This window comes from Pygocentrus nattereri, chromosome 14 (genome assembly GCF_015220715.1).
Source record: "Pygocentrus nattereri isolate fPygNat1 chromosome 14, fPygNat1.pri, whole genome shotgun sequence".
Taxonomy (NCBI): domain Eukaryota; kingdom Metazoa; phylum Chordata; class Actinopteri; order Characiformes; family Serrasalmidae; genus Pygocentrus; species Pygocentrus nattereri.
In genome coordinates, this window is record NC_051224.1 from 35,992,464 (window position 1) to 36,011,909 (window position 19,446).

Genomic DNA, 19,446 nt, shown 5'->3' on the forward strand with positions numbered 1-19,446 from the left:
TAACCAGACAGGGGAAAACACAGGTGGAGACAATCAGGGGTGGAGTCATGAAATGAGGGGGCAGGACTAGAAAACCAAAACAAATGCACATGGAAGATCAAAACAAAGGGGCACATGGAGAAGTGGGAGGAGCCAACCGTGACACTATAGCAGGGGTTGGCAGCATGCCCCTCAGGAGCTGCAAGCAGCTCTTTTACTGTCCTGTTGTGGCTCCACAGCAGAAATTTTAACTAAAATAATCCTCCTTTGCAGTGAAATGAAGCTCTGCTGATCGTTCAGCTCGTTCAGCAGTAAATGGTCTTAAACGCTGGAGTTAGTGCAGCCTATATCTGCTAATTCCTCTACACTATGTTCCTGCAGAACAGAAGGCAGAGGTTTCAGGACCTTTAACTCTGAAGGTTGGCGCTCAGACTGCTGGTCACATAGCAACACAGACAACAATCTCACCTAGTTAGAAGCTGCTGAAAAGGCAAAGATAAAGATTTAAGGCAAACATCAATCATTTGGAAACGAATGGACTTATTTGCATTTATAATCACTCCAGCTGGTTTCCTGGCATGTTTAATCTACAACGAGAAACTGTCAAACACTAAAAAGTCACAAAGCTGAAGTCAGATTGTTCGAATTGTCCCGTTCCACCTTAAATGATGTAGCAGTTAATGTTACACATTGGTGCCTCAGGCACCATTTAAGGTGGAACGGGACAATTCAAACAAGAAGCTTGCAAACGAGAAGCTGACATTGGCCTTAAAGTTGAATGTTGAGACACATCGTACAAGAACCTGTTCTACTTTTGCGGAAATGTTTCCTGCCGGAGATGCGAGAAAAGCGGCTATAGCTGAGCTAAAGCTTAAAGCAGAGCAAAGTAAGCCTGTAGTTTCATTTATATATTTATAGTCTATACTAGCGCATTTGCACATACTGAGACAAGATGGTAAAATGGACATTAAAAAGAAAAAAACAGCTCCTAAGGCGTTTTTAATGCTTTGAAAGGACACAATGGCTGTTGTTAACATTTGGGTTGCCGACCTCTGTCCTGTACCATCACCTTAGAAGCTTGAACTGTTGATAATAAGGCAGGTTGGGTCCCTGGATTTATGCTGTTTGCATCAAATCTCAGGGCATGGTTAAAATCACTTACTTCGTGTTTTCTCCCGTTCTGAGGTTTGATGTGAATCAAGAAAATCTTTCACACACGCACATCTTCTAAGCCGCTTCTCCTCCTGGGTCTCTGGGGGTGCTGGAGCCAGTCATCAGGCAGAAGGCAGGATACACCCTGGACAGGTCACCAGCCCATCACAGGGCAGACAGACACATTAACTCACTCACACTCACACCTAGGGGCAGCTTACCATGTCCAATTGGCCTGACTGCATGTCTTTGGACTGTGGGGGGAAACTCCACACAGAAAGGACCCTGGTCAGCCGGCCGGGGAATCGAGCCCAGACCCTACTTGCTGTGAGGTGACAGTTCCACCCATCACGCCGCCTGAATCTTTCATGTGTACATAAATATGCATACACTTAAAATAAGATGGTTCTTCAAAGGCATCATTAGTAAAGGGAATGGTTCTGTTTAAACCATGAGCTCTATATAGAACCATTTCCTGCTTAAATGGTTCTTTGCATGGGAAAACGGTTCTTCAGATTGGAACCGTATGCAATACATTCTCCATCAACCTCATGCCAAGCTTGTAACAATGGAAGAACCCTTTTTGGTGCTGCATAGAACCATATACAACACTTTCTCCTTCAATCTGAAGAACTGTTTCACCATGCAAACAATAATTTAAGCTTGAAATGGTTTTATATTGATGTCATGGGTCTACATAGAACCATTACCATTACTAAAGAACGCTTGAAGTGTATGTATTAAAATAAAAAATAAAAAAAATTCTCTCTCTCTCTCTCTCTCTGAAAATAAAAACGACGTTGTGCAGACGACAGAACAAAGGCATCAATGCCATTAGCCTGGTATTTAACATGATTTGAGAAATATGGCTCGATAAAAAAAATTTTTCATATATTTTTTTGTCTATTTTATCAAGAAATCTGATCAGTCAAACGCAACAAACGACCTCAACGTTTGCCAGTTTCTATTCTCTCTCAAAACGTCCCTCTGAGCCTCCATTACCCATAAGGCACGAAGGGATTTGGCGGTTTCGCTGAACTCGCATCGCGCGCTCGGCATTGTGGAGTTTGTAGTCCGTTGGTCCAATGGCGGCAATGTTGACGAGACAACTGAAACGGGTCAAATCAGGTATGCTTGTAGTGTAACGTCACTTTTGTCTTTCCTGTTATTTCGTTGTTCTTGTCCTCACTTTTAGTCGAATTTGCACACAAAATGTCCCGCTCAAATTGAAACCTGTAACGTCGCTTGCGGACAGAATATGAGTGCATTTGAAACGCTGGTTAAGTCGAGGCTTTTGCTGCGCGTCGTTACGCGTTAAACGTTTAACGGCTAATAAATTTTTTGCGTTTTTATGTTTGCGGTTGTTTTCGTAATGTAGCTAAAAGACCCCAAAGGGTTTACAGGCTTGAGTTACTAGTTTTCTGAAAGAGTTTTACAGGAAACTCGTGGTATCCAAAGGGAAATCCCTCCAGTGTTTCAAAATTGATGCTAATAAAATTTTGGTTGAGATGTAAACAAAGTCGTTCAGAGTGGTTTGGTGTGCAGCGCTGAGATGTTCGCAGTGGTGGTGATGGGAACCAAACGTCTGAAAGCTTCTACACAAAGTTACATTAAATGGTATTACATTAAATATGACGCCCGAGACAGTTTTACAGACGTTTTATGATCAGGTTTTGGTCATTCTTTAATGCATTAACGGTGGACAGGTACATGTAGTCTGTTCCAAGGCAATGCAAGGCAAGTTTATTTATATAGCACCTTTCATACATAACGGTCATTCAAAGAGCTTTACAAATGAAAAAATACAGAAAAATGTAATTAATGTAAATAAAATTTAAATTTATGTAAATAAAAAAAAATTTAAAAACATCATTAAAACAATAGATTTAAAAGAAGTTAATCCAATTTAAAAGAAGGAGATAAAAAAATTTGAATAAAAATAAGAAACATGATTAAAACAATAGATATAAAGAAGTTAAATGAATGAGGATAAGACTGCCGTTACAGGATAAAAGTGGATTAAACTGAGCTAAAGGCCTGCTAAGGCCCCAGTGTAAACCTGTTCTTTCAGATTTAGAGCTCATCAAACATCATGTATGAAACTATCAATCAGCACCACTGTAAAGAGACTGTAGCTGGTAGGTTTCTGTATTATGAACCATTTCACGTCAGACCATTCTGAATAACTTTGTTTACATCTCAATGACTGAGTTATGTAAAAAAAAAAAAAAAAAAAAAAAAACCTAAAAATGGGTGGAATTCCACTTTGAGCCTACTCCTACAGGACACAGGACTCAAATCATCAGGTTTTAATCCGAATGATTTTTAATGGTCTTAATTTATTATTATTTTTAAGCAGCCTGTGTATTAAATGTTGCTGTTTGAAATCCTTGACAGTCAAAGTGGAAAAAGACCTCTATTGATATTCTTAGCTAGAGAATGACTGGCATGACTTTATGAAAGTTATGTAAAAACTTTGTATGTTATATTTCCCACTCAGTGGAAAAGTTGGTTCTTTTGCTTCCTTTTTTTGCATGATTGCTTCTATTTCTATGGGATTAAACACCTGCAGCAGTTCAGGTTTAAAGGAATAATTTGACGCCACAGAAACTCTCAGGCTGAATTTAGTTTAGCACTCTGTAAGTCATAAAATAACATGTTGTACACCCATACAGTGCATTGTATGTCCAATAAAATGTCAGCTGGGTTTCAGCCATACGCTGCTTTGACCATTAAATGCACCTTTCAGGTGGAGAAGCCAAAGTTTCATGTGTGGGGATTAGAGCCATGTGCGATTTAGCCTCAGAAACACATTGAGCTCTCCAGCTGTAGAGTCAGCGCTCTCATTTGGAGCCGAGGAAACCGCTTTCTTCTAGCGAATAACCGCATGTGAAGTGAGGTTTACCTACCTTCATGTGGGAAACACAATCGGTCTCTCGGCTCTCTTCAGTTTAATGGTTTAATGCTCAGAGTCTAAACTCATGTCCTGTCATGAGGACGCAAGGCCAGTTTTCGGATTTCCATGGCACACGTGAAAATCGCTAAGAATTTAAAGCTGAATGTCCCCGGTTTCTGTTGTTGAGCAACTTATCACCCAGCCTACCAAGTCTTGTTGACAAAATTGGGGTAATCAACTCAGAAAAATGCACAGGTGTCTCTCTTATGAAGACTGTAGTTCAGCACAAGTAGCTCCCCTTTACTCCAAATGCCAAGACCTTGTTTGCTTCTTTAGCTTCACACTTGACCAATAAGGCTAATCTGGCCAACAAGAAATGGTGCAGCAATTAGCATAATTAACATAGTGTTATCTGTTAAAATGGACAAAAGTATGAATGAATTTCAGGCTTTGTGATGATTGCTCCTGGTTTAGCTTAGTACTTGTATCCATTTTTAGACGTTTTTACAACCCCATTTCCAAAAAAGTTGGGATGCAATGAAAAATGTAAATAAAAACAAAATGCAATGATGTGCAAATCATTTAAACCCTATATTTCATTGAAAATGCTTCAAAGATAACATACCAAATGCTGAAACTGAGAAATTTCATAGCTGTTTGAAAATATATGGCCGTCTTGAATTTGATGCGAACAACATGTTCCAACAAGTTGGGACAGGTGGCAATAAAAGGCTGGTAAAGTCATGTAATGCTAAAAAAACACTTGGTGGTTAATTGGCAATCAGTAACTTGACTATGTATAAAAAGAACATCCCAGAGAGGCTGAGTCTTTCAAAAGTAAAGCTGAGGAGGGTTCGCCACTCTGTGAAAGACTGCATGAGCAAATAGTGCAACGATTCAAGAATATTGTTTCTCAAAATAAAATAGTAAAGAACTTTTGCTTTTCATCATCTATGGTACATAATATCCTTAAAAGATTCAGAAAATCTGGAGAAATCGCTGTATGCAAGGGACAAGAGACAGGGCCAAAAACCAGCATTTGTTGGCCGTAATCTTTTGGCCTTCAGGCAGCACTGCATTAAAACCAGACTTGATTGTACAGTGGAAATCACTGCACTGACTCAGAAACACCTCTGAAAAACAATGTCTATGAAAACAATTCAGCACTGCATCAACACATGCTAACTAATACTCTTAAATGCATAGGAGAATCCATAAATAAACAGGATCCAGAAATGCTGCCACCTTCTCTGGGCCTGAGCCCATTTAAAATGGACTGAGGGGAAGTGGAAAAGTGTCCTGTGAGCCGACAAATCAACATTTGAGTTTCTTTTTGGAAATCATGGACACTGTGTCTGTGGGCTAAAACCCACTCAGCTTGTTATCAGTGCACAGTTCAAAAGGCAGTCTTCATGAAGGTACAGGGGTGCATTAGTGCACATGGCATGGGTGACATGCACATCTGTGAAGGCACCATTAATCCTGAAGAAAAAAAATGTTTTGATAACATATGCTGCCATCCAGACAACATTTTTTTCAGGGAAGACTGTGATTATTTCAGGAAGACGAAGTCAAACCACATTCTGCATGTATAACAGCAGCAGGACTCTGTATTAAAAGGGTACATTTTGCATAGAGCATTTTGCATAGCGTCCCAACTTTTTGGGAAATGGGGTTTTATCATACAGTGTCCGAAACCACACAATCAGGTCTATTTGTGAAACTCGACCAGCTTGAGGTAAGCGTGTGATGATTTAGGCATGGAGTTTGCACCATGCTAATTAATGGGATATTAGGAATTCCGCACATTCAAGTTCCGCCTTTGCGTTCCGTTAACATAATGTTATAAATGAAAATTTAGAATGTCATTTTTTAACATTTATGAATCGATTCAGAATCATTCACATCCGCATTGTGATGCATCTAAGAATCAATTTTATTCCCCCCGCCCCTAATGTCGTATCAGCACTGCCCCTCGTTCAGGCTCTTAAATACAAGGTCAATATCGACAGTAGAGAATATTGATACTACGAAGCACTGCTGAATGGCACTTGTATATGCGCCAGTGACTGGAGCTTAACTGAAGCAAGGAAAATGTTAGTGGTGTTGGATTTGTTCATACTTGAGACAAGTAGTAGTAAAAATGCTCATTGCAAAATCTATAACACCAGTATTTTGAGAGGAGGAACGCCCACTGAGGATTTCAGTACAGATAAACTGTGCGAACGAGTGGATCGACTTTTTGTAGCTCTGAAACTGTTCAAATGTCTGCTTATAATGTTTTACTTGTGGCACAGAACACTGCTTTTAGCGCAATGGTATAAATATCAGGATTATTAGGTACCTATCGAGTAGTTTGGTTGGATAGACTTAGGATCAGGTGTCAGTATCAGAATCGGTTCATCCCTAATCAAAACAGTGGAAAATGTACCTTTTAGTCCAAGCCTCACGATCCTCTTTTTTCCTTTTTCAGCACTGAAAAGGTCGTTTGAAGTGGAGGAGGTCGACTCGCCCACAAATCCGTCGCCTCTTTCACGCAGGACAGCCAATCCCCTGCGTTCTTCCGCTGGCTCTGCCTCTAGCCGCTTCCACGACCTGGCCTCTCGCAACTCCGACTACGCCTCCAGACATGGCTCTGAGACTTTGTCCAGTGGCCAGCGCTCACCAAAGAGCAGCCTGCGGCGTGCGGAACTTACCGGAGCCCGTCTTCCAGAGGCTGCTTCGCGCAGGACGGAGATCTCCATCGATATTTCCTCCAAACAGGTGGACAGCTCGCCCAGCCCAGGCATCGCACGCTTCGGCCTGAAGCGGCCCGAGGTGTCTCTGCAGAGCCGGACTCCAGAGCTGGCGGCCCACAGGAGGACGGAGATCACTCTAGGTCGATCCCAAGATGCTCCTGCCTCACTGCGGAGAGCGGACGGGCCTGCTCCGACCTCCAGGATCCCCGAACCTGCCCAGAGGAAAACTGAGCCTCCCAGCCCAGTGGACACCTCACCCATGACCCGACGACCTGAAAACCTCGCTGTCAGACAGACAGAGACACCCTTTCCGGCCAGAGAGTCTGAGAACAGCATCATCTCAGCCGCCAGTGTGACCCCTAGTTTCACTGAGTATAAAGCACCTCTGCCAACGCATGAGAACACCAGCAGAGCCCCCGAGAGTGAGTTACTGATTTCATTTTACTTTTAATAAGTAATTCATTTATTCATTCGCTGATCCACAGCAGTTCTGTGGAACAGAACCAATACAGAGTGGTTCACTGATGCACATGCTTTCCTATATATTTAATATTATCAACAAAATGAAATTGCTGTTCAAGAAAAAATAAAATTAACAATGTTATTCCAAACACCGATTAAGCTATTTAGTGGACGTCTTGTGCTTGTACTAATATTTTAATATTAGGGATCAGACAGTTACTGTATGAGTACCAGCACCCATATCTAATCCAGCGTTTCCTAATGATATCGGCCCAGTATAGATCCGAGGTGTTCCATAGATCCATCCAATTTCAAAATGATTTATTTCACTTGTAAATCATTGCAGAACACTGAACATATGAACCTCCTCTAGCTGTACAGACAACATCAACACCGTAGTTAAATCCGTCCTATACTCGATTGAGCGTGCCGGGTGTCACTGCAGTCACAGCTCTTTCAGAGAGATTTCGGAGATCATCCAGTGTTGTTGAACCAAGGCCGAACGCTCTGAGCTGTTGGTGGTTCACGAAAATCACGCCGACGAAGTCATGTTGCACAGTTGTGACGGGTTTCCTCTTATTGAAGTGGAGAACGCAGAAGGGCTCTCGTCTCCTCCCAGATTAAAGGGAGCCGTCTTCCGGTGACGGTCAGAAGTATGACCACCCCCCCCCCTTTCAGCTGGTATGTGATTGGTTCCTAGGCGCCTCATGGTTGTAAAAATATGGCGCTTTGAAATCGGATGAATCGTTTTCAGTCACACTATATTAATAAGGTCATTTTAAGAAACACCTTTTAAGAAAGACCTTCTAGCGATACACAGATATACATGTATCCTGATATTTAGTTTTTCCTGAAGCTTTAAAAGTTGGAACAGACCGAATGCAACAGTAGCGCCACATTCAAAATAAATAAATAAATAAATGTAAAAAGTGCTGTCAAAAAAAAAACTGAATACAGTGATTTTTGTTATTTCTCTTTTTACATGTTGCTGGTAAAACATGCAAATAAGCGATAAACACGATATGCTCGGAAAAGTGCACTGTGTATTATGACATTATTTAATTATGTCATGCGCAAGTATTCTCATATTACTACCTCACTACTGCTTCAGCATTCCTGCAAGGCACCTGCACAGCGCATGCTTACACAGTTAACAGTAGCAGTGCTGGTGGTAGTTTCATATTTATGAACATAGTATTTTTTTTTTGTAGTATTTTTCAGAGGTGTAGTCTATGTTGTGAAATGATTTCAGCAGTTTCTAGTGCTTTTTAAACATTTTTGGTATGTTTTAACATTTTTTTTTTGTCTTTATTTATTATAAACACCCTCAACTCACACTGTGTTTAAGTTTGCACATAGAAAACACTCTTACCAGTACTCACCGTTAGCCAGAGTTGTGATATAAATAATATTATTTGCTCTTTGAGGGGCCAAACTGGCTTTTTTTTTTGACATTCATAAATAAATCAAAATAACTTGAATCAAGAAACAGTTGGTTATTTAGCCCAATCAGTCACATACAATTATACTATGACAATTACAAATATAGCAGCAGCATTTAAATACAGCAGAAGTGCTCTGACCTGCCACGCATTGTTTACATCATAAAATTGCAAAACTTAACTCAGTAAATGGAAAATAATATATTTTCAGCAGCTTGTAAATTCATTTATATTGCTTAATGGAGCAAAAACGCTCCTGTTCCAGTTGTGCACCTCTAATTTTTCAATACTATTTAAGTAAATAGTAATTTGTCACTGATATCATGATGGGGAAGTCCATGCAGTCCCATCCCTTGCCTCAGACCCGTGTTATGACTGAACTTAGGCACTTGAGCTCATGCTTATACACTCTTCATCAGTATTTTACTAAATGAAGCCTGATTTATGTGCACACTGCACGCTCAGAACTCGCCAGAATAATCTGAATATGAAGCTGTGGTGATGAGAAACGCAGGAGTTGGGAAGGAATGCGCCCTCAGGCTGTGTCCTAGGCTGACGTCAGATAGCTGCAATGTTGTGCCGAAATCCTGAGGCGCAGAAACCGGCGTTAGGCTGACAACCATGCCTGAAGTATTTCGGTCAGGTCCCATAAATATTTGCTTCCTTGCTGGCCATTTTACTTCATGGCTGTCTGTCCAGCTAGGCTTTTGGGGGCTTTTCTAACACCATTGAGAGTATTAGTGAACTTTGTGAACTTAGCGTGGTTTGTTTTGATATCGGGATAGAGGCCAACCCAGGCTCATGCCGGATTCTTAAGGCTAGAGGGGGCTCAATTCTGTACGGTTTAGTTTAGTTAGTAGTATTTAGTTTTAAGTGTTTTTCGTTTCAGTGTTGTGTGCTTTAGTGCTGGAGCTACGAGGCTGACATTGCTAACAGATTCCAGAAGTCAGGAGACTAATGCTCTTGTGAACCTAAATATAAGGTACTTACTATAAGTGTGTGTGTGTGTGTGTGTGTGTGTGTGTATATATATATATATATATATATATATATATATATATATATATATATATATATATATATATATATATATGAACCTAACATAAGGTTCGATCCCCAGTGCCTACAGAACATCACTGAGGTGTCCTTGAGCAAGACACCTAACCCCCAATTGCTCACTGCCCCCTAGTGTGTGTGTATTCACTAGTGTGTATGTGGTGTTTCACTTCACAGGTGGGTTAAACGTGGAGGTGGAATTTCCCCGTTTGTGGGATTTTAAAAAAAAGTATCACTTAGGGTAACCTTCATGTTTTGGTGCTTGGTACTAGTCAGTACTACCGAATAGTAGACTTACTATCTTACGTTAGGAAGTATTCGTTGTTTATTTATTCAGCAAGCGCACATTTCACAGTGAAATATTAGTGTGCCTGCCAAAGCTGAAGCTCATCAAAGTTGTCCTTCTTCTCTGGCACGCCTCTTTTTCAGTGACCGGTCAGAGGCTGAGTCGCGACACGGCGAATGAAGCCTTCACCCGACGTCAGCTGTTGTTCGTTTTCTCCGCAGTTAAGTCATATTGTTCGCTAAGGCCAGGCAAATGTCGTCTACGCAAGAAGTATGCTGGCCTTTAGTGACCTCTGGGTTATTGGTTTGTCTGTTGGTCTAAATTACACATGCAGTTCCTCAATGTTCTGGAAGCACTGGTGAAACCATATGGTCTACCTCTACATCTAAGTCAGTGTATTTGTTGATGTAGGCTGCGTTTTGTGTGTGACACCATATGTGGTGATTTGCTGATGAACTGAAGGAAGTGGACTGGCATGGCCTTTTTTATGTGTGACTAAAGACAGTTCCAAAGAAATGATTCATGAATACCATGAACTGAACCAATTAGGCCTGAACAGAGTTGCTGTGAACCTGACTCTGAATCCTAACAGGGATCAGACTGTCCTCTCTTCTCCTTCTTTGGTCCTCTTTATTCCTCTTAATTCTTCACTGACTGTTTGTCTCTCCGTCCCTGCGCACATTTCACTCGTGGCAGTTTCTCCCTCTCCCTGCTTGAGTATCAGTTGTAACTGAGTCCAGTGCAGCTTATAAGCCCTGAGGCCCTGATATGTCTGTTGAAGATGAACGGGCCTTAAACGGGCCTCCTTTTTTTTCTTTTTCTTTTAAATAAAAAAATCCTTCTGGAAAATATTAGAATTAAAGCACAGGCTCCTATGTCGTCGTGCAACTTGTGGAACGATTAATTAGACGTAGGAGTTTTGCTTACATTTTTATCAGACGTGGCAAGGTGAGCAGTATTATCTCGAAGTAGAGGAGCACAATAGAAGAGAACAGCTGACACAGGTGCGTTTCACTGTTGTGGGAAGAAAACTCATATCTCTAAAATAATAACTTTACAGGAAAAGGGGAAAACCATAATTAACTTTCATTTTGGGCCGTTTCTTTTGATCCATTTATCATGAAATTTTGAAAATGGCATGCATTTTCAAATTATGCCAAAACCTGACAAACAACAAAAATGGAGATACGAGGTTTTCTTCCGACAGCAGGGATTTTTCTGTTTAAGCTAGTTTTTTTTTTTTTTTTTTTTTTTTTTATGGACAGAGTGGGCGGGGCTGTTACGGTGCAGTTTTTTATTTGAGTGGGCGGGGCTGTTACGGTGCAGTTTTTTTGAGTGGGCGGGGCTGTTACGGTGCAGTTTTTATTAAGAGTGGGCGGGGCTGTTACAGTACAATTTTTTATGGATAGAGTGGGTGTGGCTGTTACAGTGCATGTTTTGATTGACAGAGTGGGTGGGGCTGTTAGTACAATTTTTTATGGATAGAGTGGGTGTGGCTGTTACAGTGCATGTTTTGATTGACAGAGTGGGCGGGGCTGTTACAGTACAATTTTTTATGGACAGAGTGGGTGGGGCTGTTACAGTACAATTTTTTATGGACAGAGTGGGCGGGGCTGTTACAGTGCAGGTTTTGATTGACAGAGTGGGCGGGGCTGTTACAGTACAATTTTTTATGGACAGAGTGGGCGGGGCTGTTACAGTGCAGGTTTTGATTGACAGAGTGGGCGGGGCTGTTACAGTACAATTTTTTATGGACAGAGTGGGCGGGGCTGTTGCAATGCAGTGTTTTATTGTCAGAGTGGGCTTGTAGAGCCAACCAGATCTAGCGCCCCCATGCATGCAATTCCAAAATGTTGCCCAACTGGATGATAAATCTGCCTATTAACATTAAAGTGACGTGTTTTAACGGTAGTTTGTTACTTAAAGCTCAGTCTGTTAACCGGTTAATCATTTGCATCTTACCTCATAGATTATAAACAAAAATATCAGTATTTATTAATAATTTTATCCCAATTTATTCGCTTTTTCAGAATTCCATATCGTCCTAGCACTAGTGGTGGGTGTTGGGTCCTGCTGGTAAGCAGGGAAAACTCCTAATGCAGTAAATGAGAGAAAGCTGTCTGTTTTCTTTGCAGCAACATGATTGTTCAGCATCACATCTGCTGCTGCGACTCCAAAGTGTTAATTTTAGCCGTCTGCCAGGGGACCTCTGACCACGCTCTGAAACTAAAACATTTCTCAGATGTTTGTTTGCCACACTTTTCTGCGCCCGTGAGCGAGTGCGTGTGCGCGTACGGCTCCTCGGCGAATCACTGAGGTTGTGGTTTGTTGGTCTGCAGCAGACGCAGGTGCTAGGTGTGACATTCCAAATCTGGAGTTCGTAAAATTGTGCGGCACAAAAATAGAAGGCCTTCAATTTTCAGCTTTTGTTCCTCGGTGGAGCGCAAACCTCACTGCAGTACATACAGCTTGTTGAGTACGTACTGAGAGCTACTTCACTCAGTACCAGTTTTTATTTAGATGAAGCTCCGTCTTGTTGGATGCCGTTACATCAAACTGCACTTCTTTCCTAACAGTTTGTAGACACCAGTGTTTCCTCTGAAATCAGGGATATTAGCAGGAAGTTTGTGCCTCTTCTGTTGCAGTAATAGGTTCTACTCTTCTGGAAGGCTTTTCACTAGATGTTGGAACATTGCGGTGAGTATTTGATGACATTCACAAGAGCATTAGTGAGGTCAGGTGCTGATGTTGGATGATTAGGTCTGGATCACAAACTCCATTCCAGCTCATCCCAAAGGAATTTCGTAGAACTCTATCACTCCAGAGATTGCAGTTACACTTCTCTACAGCCCAGTGCTGGGGGGCTTTGTAACCCTCTAATGAAGGGGTAAAGTGGTGGGTCATTCTCAGCACTGCAGTAACACTGACTTGGTAGTGTCTTAGCGTGTGTTGTGCTGGTATGAGTGGATCAGACACAGCGGTGCTGCTGGAGTTTTTAAACACTGTGTCCACTCACTGTCCACTCTATTAGACACTCCTAAAATGTCGGTCCACCTTGCAGATGTAAAGTCAGAGATGATGGCTCATCTGCTGCTGCACAGTTTGTGTTGGTCATCCTCTAGTCCTTCATCGGTGGTCACAGGACGCTGCCCACAGGACGCGGTTGGCTGGATATTTTTGGTTGGTGGACTGTTCTCAGTCCAGCAGCAACACTGAGGTGTTTAAAAACTCCAGCAGCACTGCTGTGTCTGATCCACTCAGACCAGCGCAACACACACTAACACATCAGTGTTACTGCAGTGCTGAGAATGATCCACCACCCAAATGCTACCTGCTCTCTGAGGGTCCATGGGGGTCCTGACCACTGAAGAACAGGGTAAAAGGGGGCTAACAAAGTATCAGAGAAACAGATGGACTACAGTCTGTAACTGTAGAACTACAAAGTGCAGCTATACAGTAAGTGGGGCTGATAAAATGGACAGTTAGTGTAGAAACAAGGAGGTGGTCAGAATGTTTTGCCTGGTCAGGTATGGAGTCTCCATTGAAAATCAGTGCAAACAGAATGGGACACTCTGGAGCAGCTGCACGTCATGACCAATGCCAAGCGCCAGCTCAAAGGATACTGGCTCCTGAACGGCTGGAATCGTGCACAATTAGATAAGTTCTCTGTTCAAAGCCACCCACTAATCCTGGCAAGAAAGGGATGAGTTGAATCAGATGCGCCACGTTGTGCCTAACTCCAGCTCTCCAGGGTCATAAATGAAGCACCCTGCTTTAGTGTTTATGGTGATCGTAGCCCATCATGTAATTTGCACACTACAGAACAGAGTAAACAGTAAAGAGCCCCACAAAGAACAAAATGACTTAAAATTGTTTAGCTATAATGTCATTTTGTAAAGCCAGTAACAATTTGGGATTTTACTATTTGTCTGCTTAAAGTCAGCCCAAAGATGTTTTTGGTTTCGGAAGCCGAGGCCGCCACTGCAGCACCCACTGCCTTTACTTCATTTAGCTTATTAAATGACATTGAACCTTACTTTAAGGAGACTGTTTTGAAAGGTGTGACAGCACGCATACGTTCATTGTTGAGCTCCTGCTGGTGTGGGTGTCTTCTCTCTCAGGGATGTGCAAAAATGCTAGTAATACAGTCCGTATTAATTATCTGTGCTTTTCATGAAATGAATATTAAGATGCGAACTGATTAGATGCTGCTTCTGTCGGGTTTAACAGTTTAAATGATAAATTATTAGAAACTACATAACAGGGCTTCTATAAATTGCAAAGTCCTCACTGGAGTGGAGTTTCTATTTAAGTGGTACAGTACATGTATTTGTGCTACAACACTTTCACCTTTTCCAGCACAAGTCGTGCCTGGTCAGAGGGTTTGCATACAATTCTGGACTTTATCCTGTAGTTTTGAGAAAGGAGCTGGAGAGAAAATCCAGATGCGACAGAAAACCTTTTCAAGATGTGAGCGAGTTAACATGGAGCACATTTGGATTCAATTACTAATCCTTCTCTGTCCCAGAGTGGACACAGCACATCTCTGCTTACGTACGTGTGTGTGTGTGTGTGTGTGTGTGTGTGTGTGTGTGTGTGTGCACCCCAGGGCAATGGGCTTACTATAAACCAGCTGATTTAAAGGGCTCGTATTTTTTTTTAAATAATTATATTGTTTTTATGAAGTCATTTATTTACTAGTAGTGCAATGATTCAGATATTTTTCAGATTGTTTGATTTTCAGTGTTATTTTTTCGTTCGCTTTAAATTCCACAGAGCTCAGAGTTCGTCAGTGAAACTTGCTGTGAGTTCCCGCTACAAAATAAACTACCAAAAGCCCAAGAATGTATCTGAATAGTGCAAAGCCCCTTCAGTTGAGTGTGGGTGTGCTTATAGCATAAGCCCCTCCCCTTCCCGGCCCACTTCACTCTGATTGGATGCACCCAGATGCTTAGTTTGATCATGGAAGTCACACAAAGTTTCACAGTTGCAGATACAATTTCAAAATGTTTTCGACCAGATATGGAATTTTTACACTCTTAGCATTTATCTGCCTATCAGTGCACAGCAGTTTAGCCCCGCCCACTCAGTGCACTGCAGTTTAGCCCCGCCCATTTGGCCCCACCTATTTACATTTATGTTTTGGAGTCTTTTAGCTCAGAAGGCTTTTTAAATGAGGCTCCGTGCAGGGCAGCCAGTCAGAACAGGCCTCACTATATACAGACATATGCCTCTGGTAACATGACGTGTTTTGTTGATGGTCTAAGTGAAGATGAGTTCCCTGTAGAGAACACGCCTCTGCACAGTTTAAACAATTACTGTCAATTTGCCAAATTTAACAAATGGGGTCAGGGGGGTGAAACTAAATGTGGCACACCTTAAATTTTCTTTTCGTTTTTTTCCCCATATACGTTCAAATCGGTAAATAAACAGACTAGTTCCCACATATAGTTTTTACAAAATGCGGTGAATTGATAATGAGCAGAGGGCATATCAGCGTTGGTGGTGCCTTTTCCGTGTAGAGCGGTTTAGCCCCGCCCGTTCTGCGTACTGCGGTTCAGCCCTGCTGTTTACACTGAAGTCATAGTCTTTTAGCTCAGACAGCTTTTTGTACGAGGCTTCGTACATGGCAGCCAATCAAAGCAAAGCTGATTTGCATACAGTTGTATGCAGAAGTTGAGTGCCTCTTTTTTTTGATGGTCTAAGTGAAGTTCTCCTTGGAGAACAAACATCTGCACATTACTATTTATTTGCCGAATTTAAGAAATGGGGTCGCATCTTAAATTTCATTTAGATTTTTATCCTGATAAACTGTGTAAGTAGTTGTGCAATAATTTGCAGAAAAATATGTAATAAATGTCATTTATAAATATTTAACTCCGCTAACTGGCTGCAGAGGATGTTGTAACTTATTTTTCCTTAGGAAAGCAACAAAGCGGAATGTGACCGGGGTCGTTAATTCCGAGGGAGAAAGAGAGGCTGGAAAATGAAAATGTAGAAATGAATTATAACTTTCTTGGGTTCTTAAAACCACATGTTAAGAGTGGAGCGTGGGGGGAGTTAAATATGGAAAATGTAGTATAAATGGAAATTGGAAAACCTCTGTTTGTAGTTCTGCGAGCAGTAAGCAGTGGTCATTCTCTGGCTTTCACAGAAGTGCAGTTACAGCACATTTCTCTGATTTATTTCAGTGTCGAGTGTGACACACAGTGATGGTGCGCTTCGAGTGGCTGTCTGTGAGTAACCTCGTTGATGTGCGTGAGGGCGTACGTGTCCGCTGTGGGTTTTAGTCATGTGCCGTCAGTCTGGAATAATGGGAACCTTTACAGAGATAGCCCTGGAGCGAGCTTTGATGACATCACTGCGGTCAGCAGCGTGATCAGAGTTTGTGGCTGTTTAACAAAGAGCTGAATAGAATAGCGCAGTAATGAGGTGATTTATGCTGCTTTCCTCTGGGTTACTGGGTTTCATATAATAAGCTTTGTGAAAAGCCCAATTCGACCTTGTTGGGACAGCGATTATTGATTGAGTAATGGGGTTAAAACAATTGGGTGAAAAGTCATTTAGTCATTGCCGACTTTTATAGGGATCTGTGATGCTTTGTAATGTTCATATGATTTACACAGTCAGTCTTATAGGTGGTAATACACTACAGTAAGTGTAGGGGGCGATCATGTTCATATGATGTACACCATAGTTATAAACGCGTAGATACCACGTTGCCTGTTGTTCTCAGTGACGGCGAAACGCTTGCACGTCCATCATGTTGGAGCAGTCCAGATCTGCTTGTGAACAAATATACGTGTTAAGAAGTGAAGAGTTTTCATGATTACATCGGTCATAATTTGCTTATTACTCAACCTGTTTTATGACGGTCCTCGGACGTTTCTAGTATTTGTTATATTTGTGAAGGACCTGTCTTTCCAACGGGCAGCTATACAAGACAAGCTTTAAATAAGGAAGCTGATACAGCCTTAACCTCTTATCATATCATATCATATTATATTATATTATATTATATTATATAGGGTATATTTTTTTTCCATCTGAATTTGTGACCAAATCGTAAGGAAAATTATACAGTAACTGCATGAAATAAATTTACATCTTTATTTATTAGTTTTTTTTGTAAAAATTCCCCTCAGATTAACAGAACATGTGTTTTATGATCTACATATCACTGTACGCTTACAATTTACTGCTAAAAGCCAAAAATCTCTTTGAATTATTTTATGAAAGTAATGTTTCCAGAGCAGATCACTGAAGAGACGCTGTCTGTTTATAGTTTATAGCCCAGATTTGGGGAAAAACGGCTCGACTTTCAGTAGAAAAACAAAGTTCAGCTTCTTTTATTATAAGGGTTTAAAATTCCATCACCGTCTATTAGACTGGAGAGAAGAGCTACAGCCTCACACGACGCCCAGCTTCTGAATGGAGCTTATGAAATATGAAGTTAATATATGAAAGTTATGAAGAATCTGCCGAAGTGTGTTTTGGAGCCACCGGTGGTCTCGAGGAGTTAAAGAGGGTAAGAAGTGTCTGGGTAAGGGAGAGATGTGATCTCAACACATAACAACAAATGTGTTTGTGATCTAGATTTTAAAAATGAATTTAGCTGTCATAAAAATACATACCAGCTGGAAATACAAGGCCCGGACCCATTTCTTACTTTTACCCCTACCCCTTGTTTACGAGTGTCACCTTGCCCCTTGAAACTGAGTTACGAAGCTCAGTGGTGGAAATCGTCCTCTACGAAGTGGCACACCCAAGTAAAAAAGGCCCTCACTTCATTAACGGCTACTAGCGCCGCTCTGTAGGCGACCCTGCCCGTCTGCAGTGACCGCAGAGGAGGGGAAAGTTCAGCTCCTCACTGCTGGGTTTCAGTTAAGTTTAGGGAATCTGCATTAGCCCTCGTAGCAGAGAGAAGACTGTAACTAATGGAATTAACCTAAAACAACACACGGTCACGAGGGTATGAGTGCGCAGCAGTGTGAGGGGAGTTATAAGCCTGTGGGGATTGTCTCTGGTCATGGCCATTTTAGCTTTTAATGAGGCGTGACCTGTGACCTGCAGCAGACAGAGTTAACTACCAGTACACATCCTCCACACGCGCTCACATGGGTGCTGTAATGTGTGTTTGCATTCTGGAGCTGAAGCTGAACTGCGGGAGCGGCTGTTTGTACTGTGTGTTTCAGATGACCTGAATAAAGCGTGGACTGCCTTTAGCCTGAGAATAACATGTTATAACACTATTCTTTTAATAAATGGACATGAAATAAGAAAAATAAGAAGTAATAATTGAAAATTGCCAACAGTTCTAGGTTGTTCTGCCCCAGATACTGCAATGCTTATATTATTTAATGCTGATTTAATGCTATTTGAGATTAAGAAATATGACCGTTGAGAGCTGACAGTCAGGCCGATCAGTAATGTCCAAATTAATATTTAATTTATAATAATTATTGCACATTCTCCGATCAGGCATTACATCATGACCACCTCATTGTTTCCATTTGATCAGCTCCACTTACTGTATAGCTGCACTTTGTAGTTCTACAGTTACAGACTGTAGTCCATCTGTTTCTCTGATACTCTGTTACCCTGTTCTTCAGTGGTCAGGACCCCTATGGACCCTCACAGAGCAGGTACTATTTGGGTGGTGGGTCATTCTCAGCACTGCAGTAACACTGATGTGGTGGTGCTCTGTTAGTGTGTGTTGTGCTGGTACGAGTGGATCTGACAGCGGTGCTGCTGGAGTTTTTAAACACTATGTCCACTGACTGTCCACTCTCTTAGACACTCCTACCTAGTCAGTCCACCTTGTAGATGTAAAGTCAGAGACGACAGCTCATCTGCTGCTGCACAGTTTGTGTTGGTCATCCTCCAGTCCTTCATCAGTGGTCACAGGATGCTGCCCACAGGACGCTGCTGGCTGGATATTTTGGTTGGTGGGCTATTCTCAGTCCAGCAGTGACACTGAGGTGTTTAAAAACTCCAGCAGCACTGCTGTGTCTGATCCACTCAGACCAGCACAACACACACTAACAGACCACCAACACATCAGTGTTACTGCAGTGCTGAGAATGATCCACCATCCAAATACTACCTGCTCTGTGAGGGTCCATGGGGTCCTGACCACTGAAGAACAGGGTAAAAGGAGGTACCAAAGTATCAGAGAAACAGATGGACTACAGTCTGTAACTGTAGAACTACAAAGTGGAGCTGATAAAGTGGTTAATGAGTGTAGAAACAAGGAGGTGGTCATGATGTTTTGCCTGATTGGTGTATTATAGAATATTAGCCCTTTAAAATGGGAATGAGCTAAATTTTAGCTCAGTAATGACCTATTCAGCCGTTCAGGCTATTCTATTTATTGTTGTTTTTTTCCCCTTTTCGGTGTGACTTTGTTTTGCTACCGTTTCATTCTTTATGAAA

General features: G+C 41.7%; 1 protein-coding gene across 5 annotated transcripts in view; it reads left to right on the forward strand.

Moving 5' to 3' along the window:
• Positions 1-19,446, forward strand: part of sept9a (septin 9a) — a 156,345-nt gene that overhangs the window by 71,965 nt on the left and 64,934 nt on the right. For 3 of the 5 annotated variants that reach the window (XM_017683789.2, XM_037544876.1, XM_017683790.2), the window contains one exon: positions 6,501-7,187. In XM_017683789.2, coding sequence (XP_017539278.1) covers positions 6,501-7,187 — 687 coding nt within the window. Of the gene's footprint in view, positions 1-2,177; positions 2,260-6,500; positions 7,188-12,677; positions 12,709-19,446 lie in introns of those variants that run through there. The other 2 variants (XM_017683791.2, XM_037544877.1) reach the window with 2 other exon arrangements.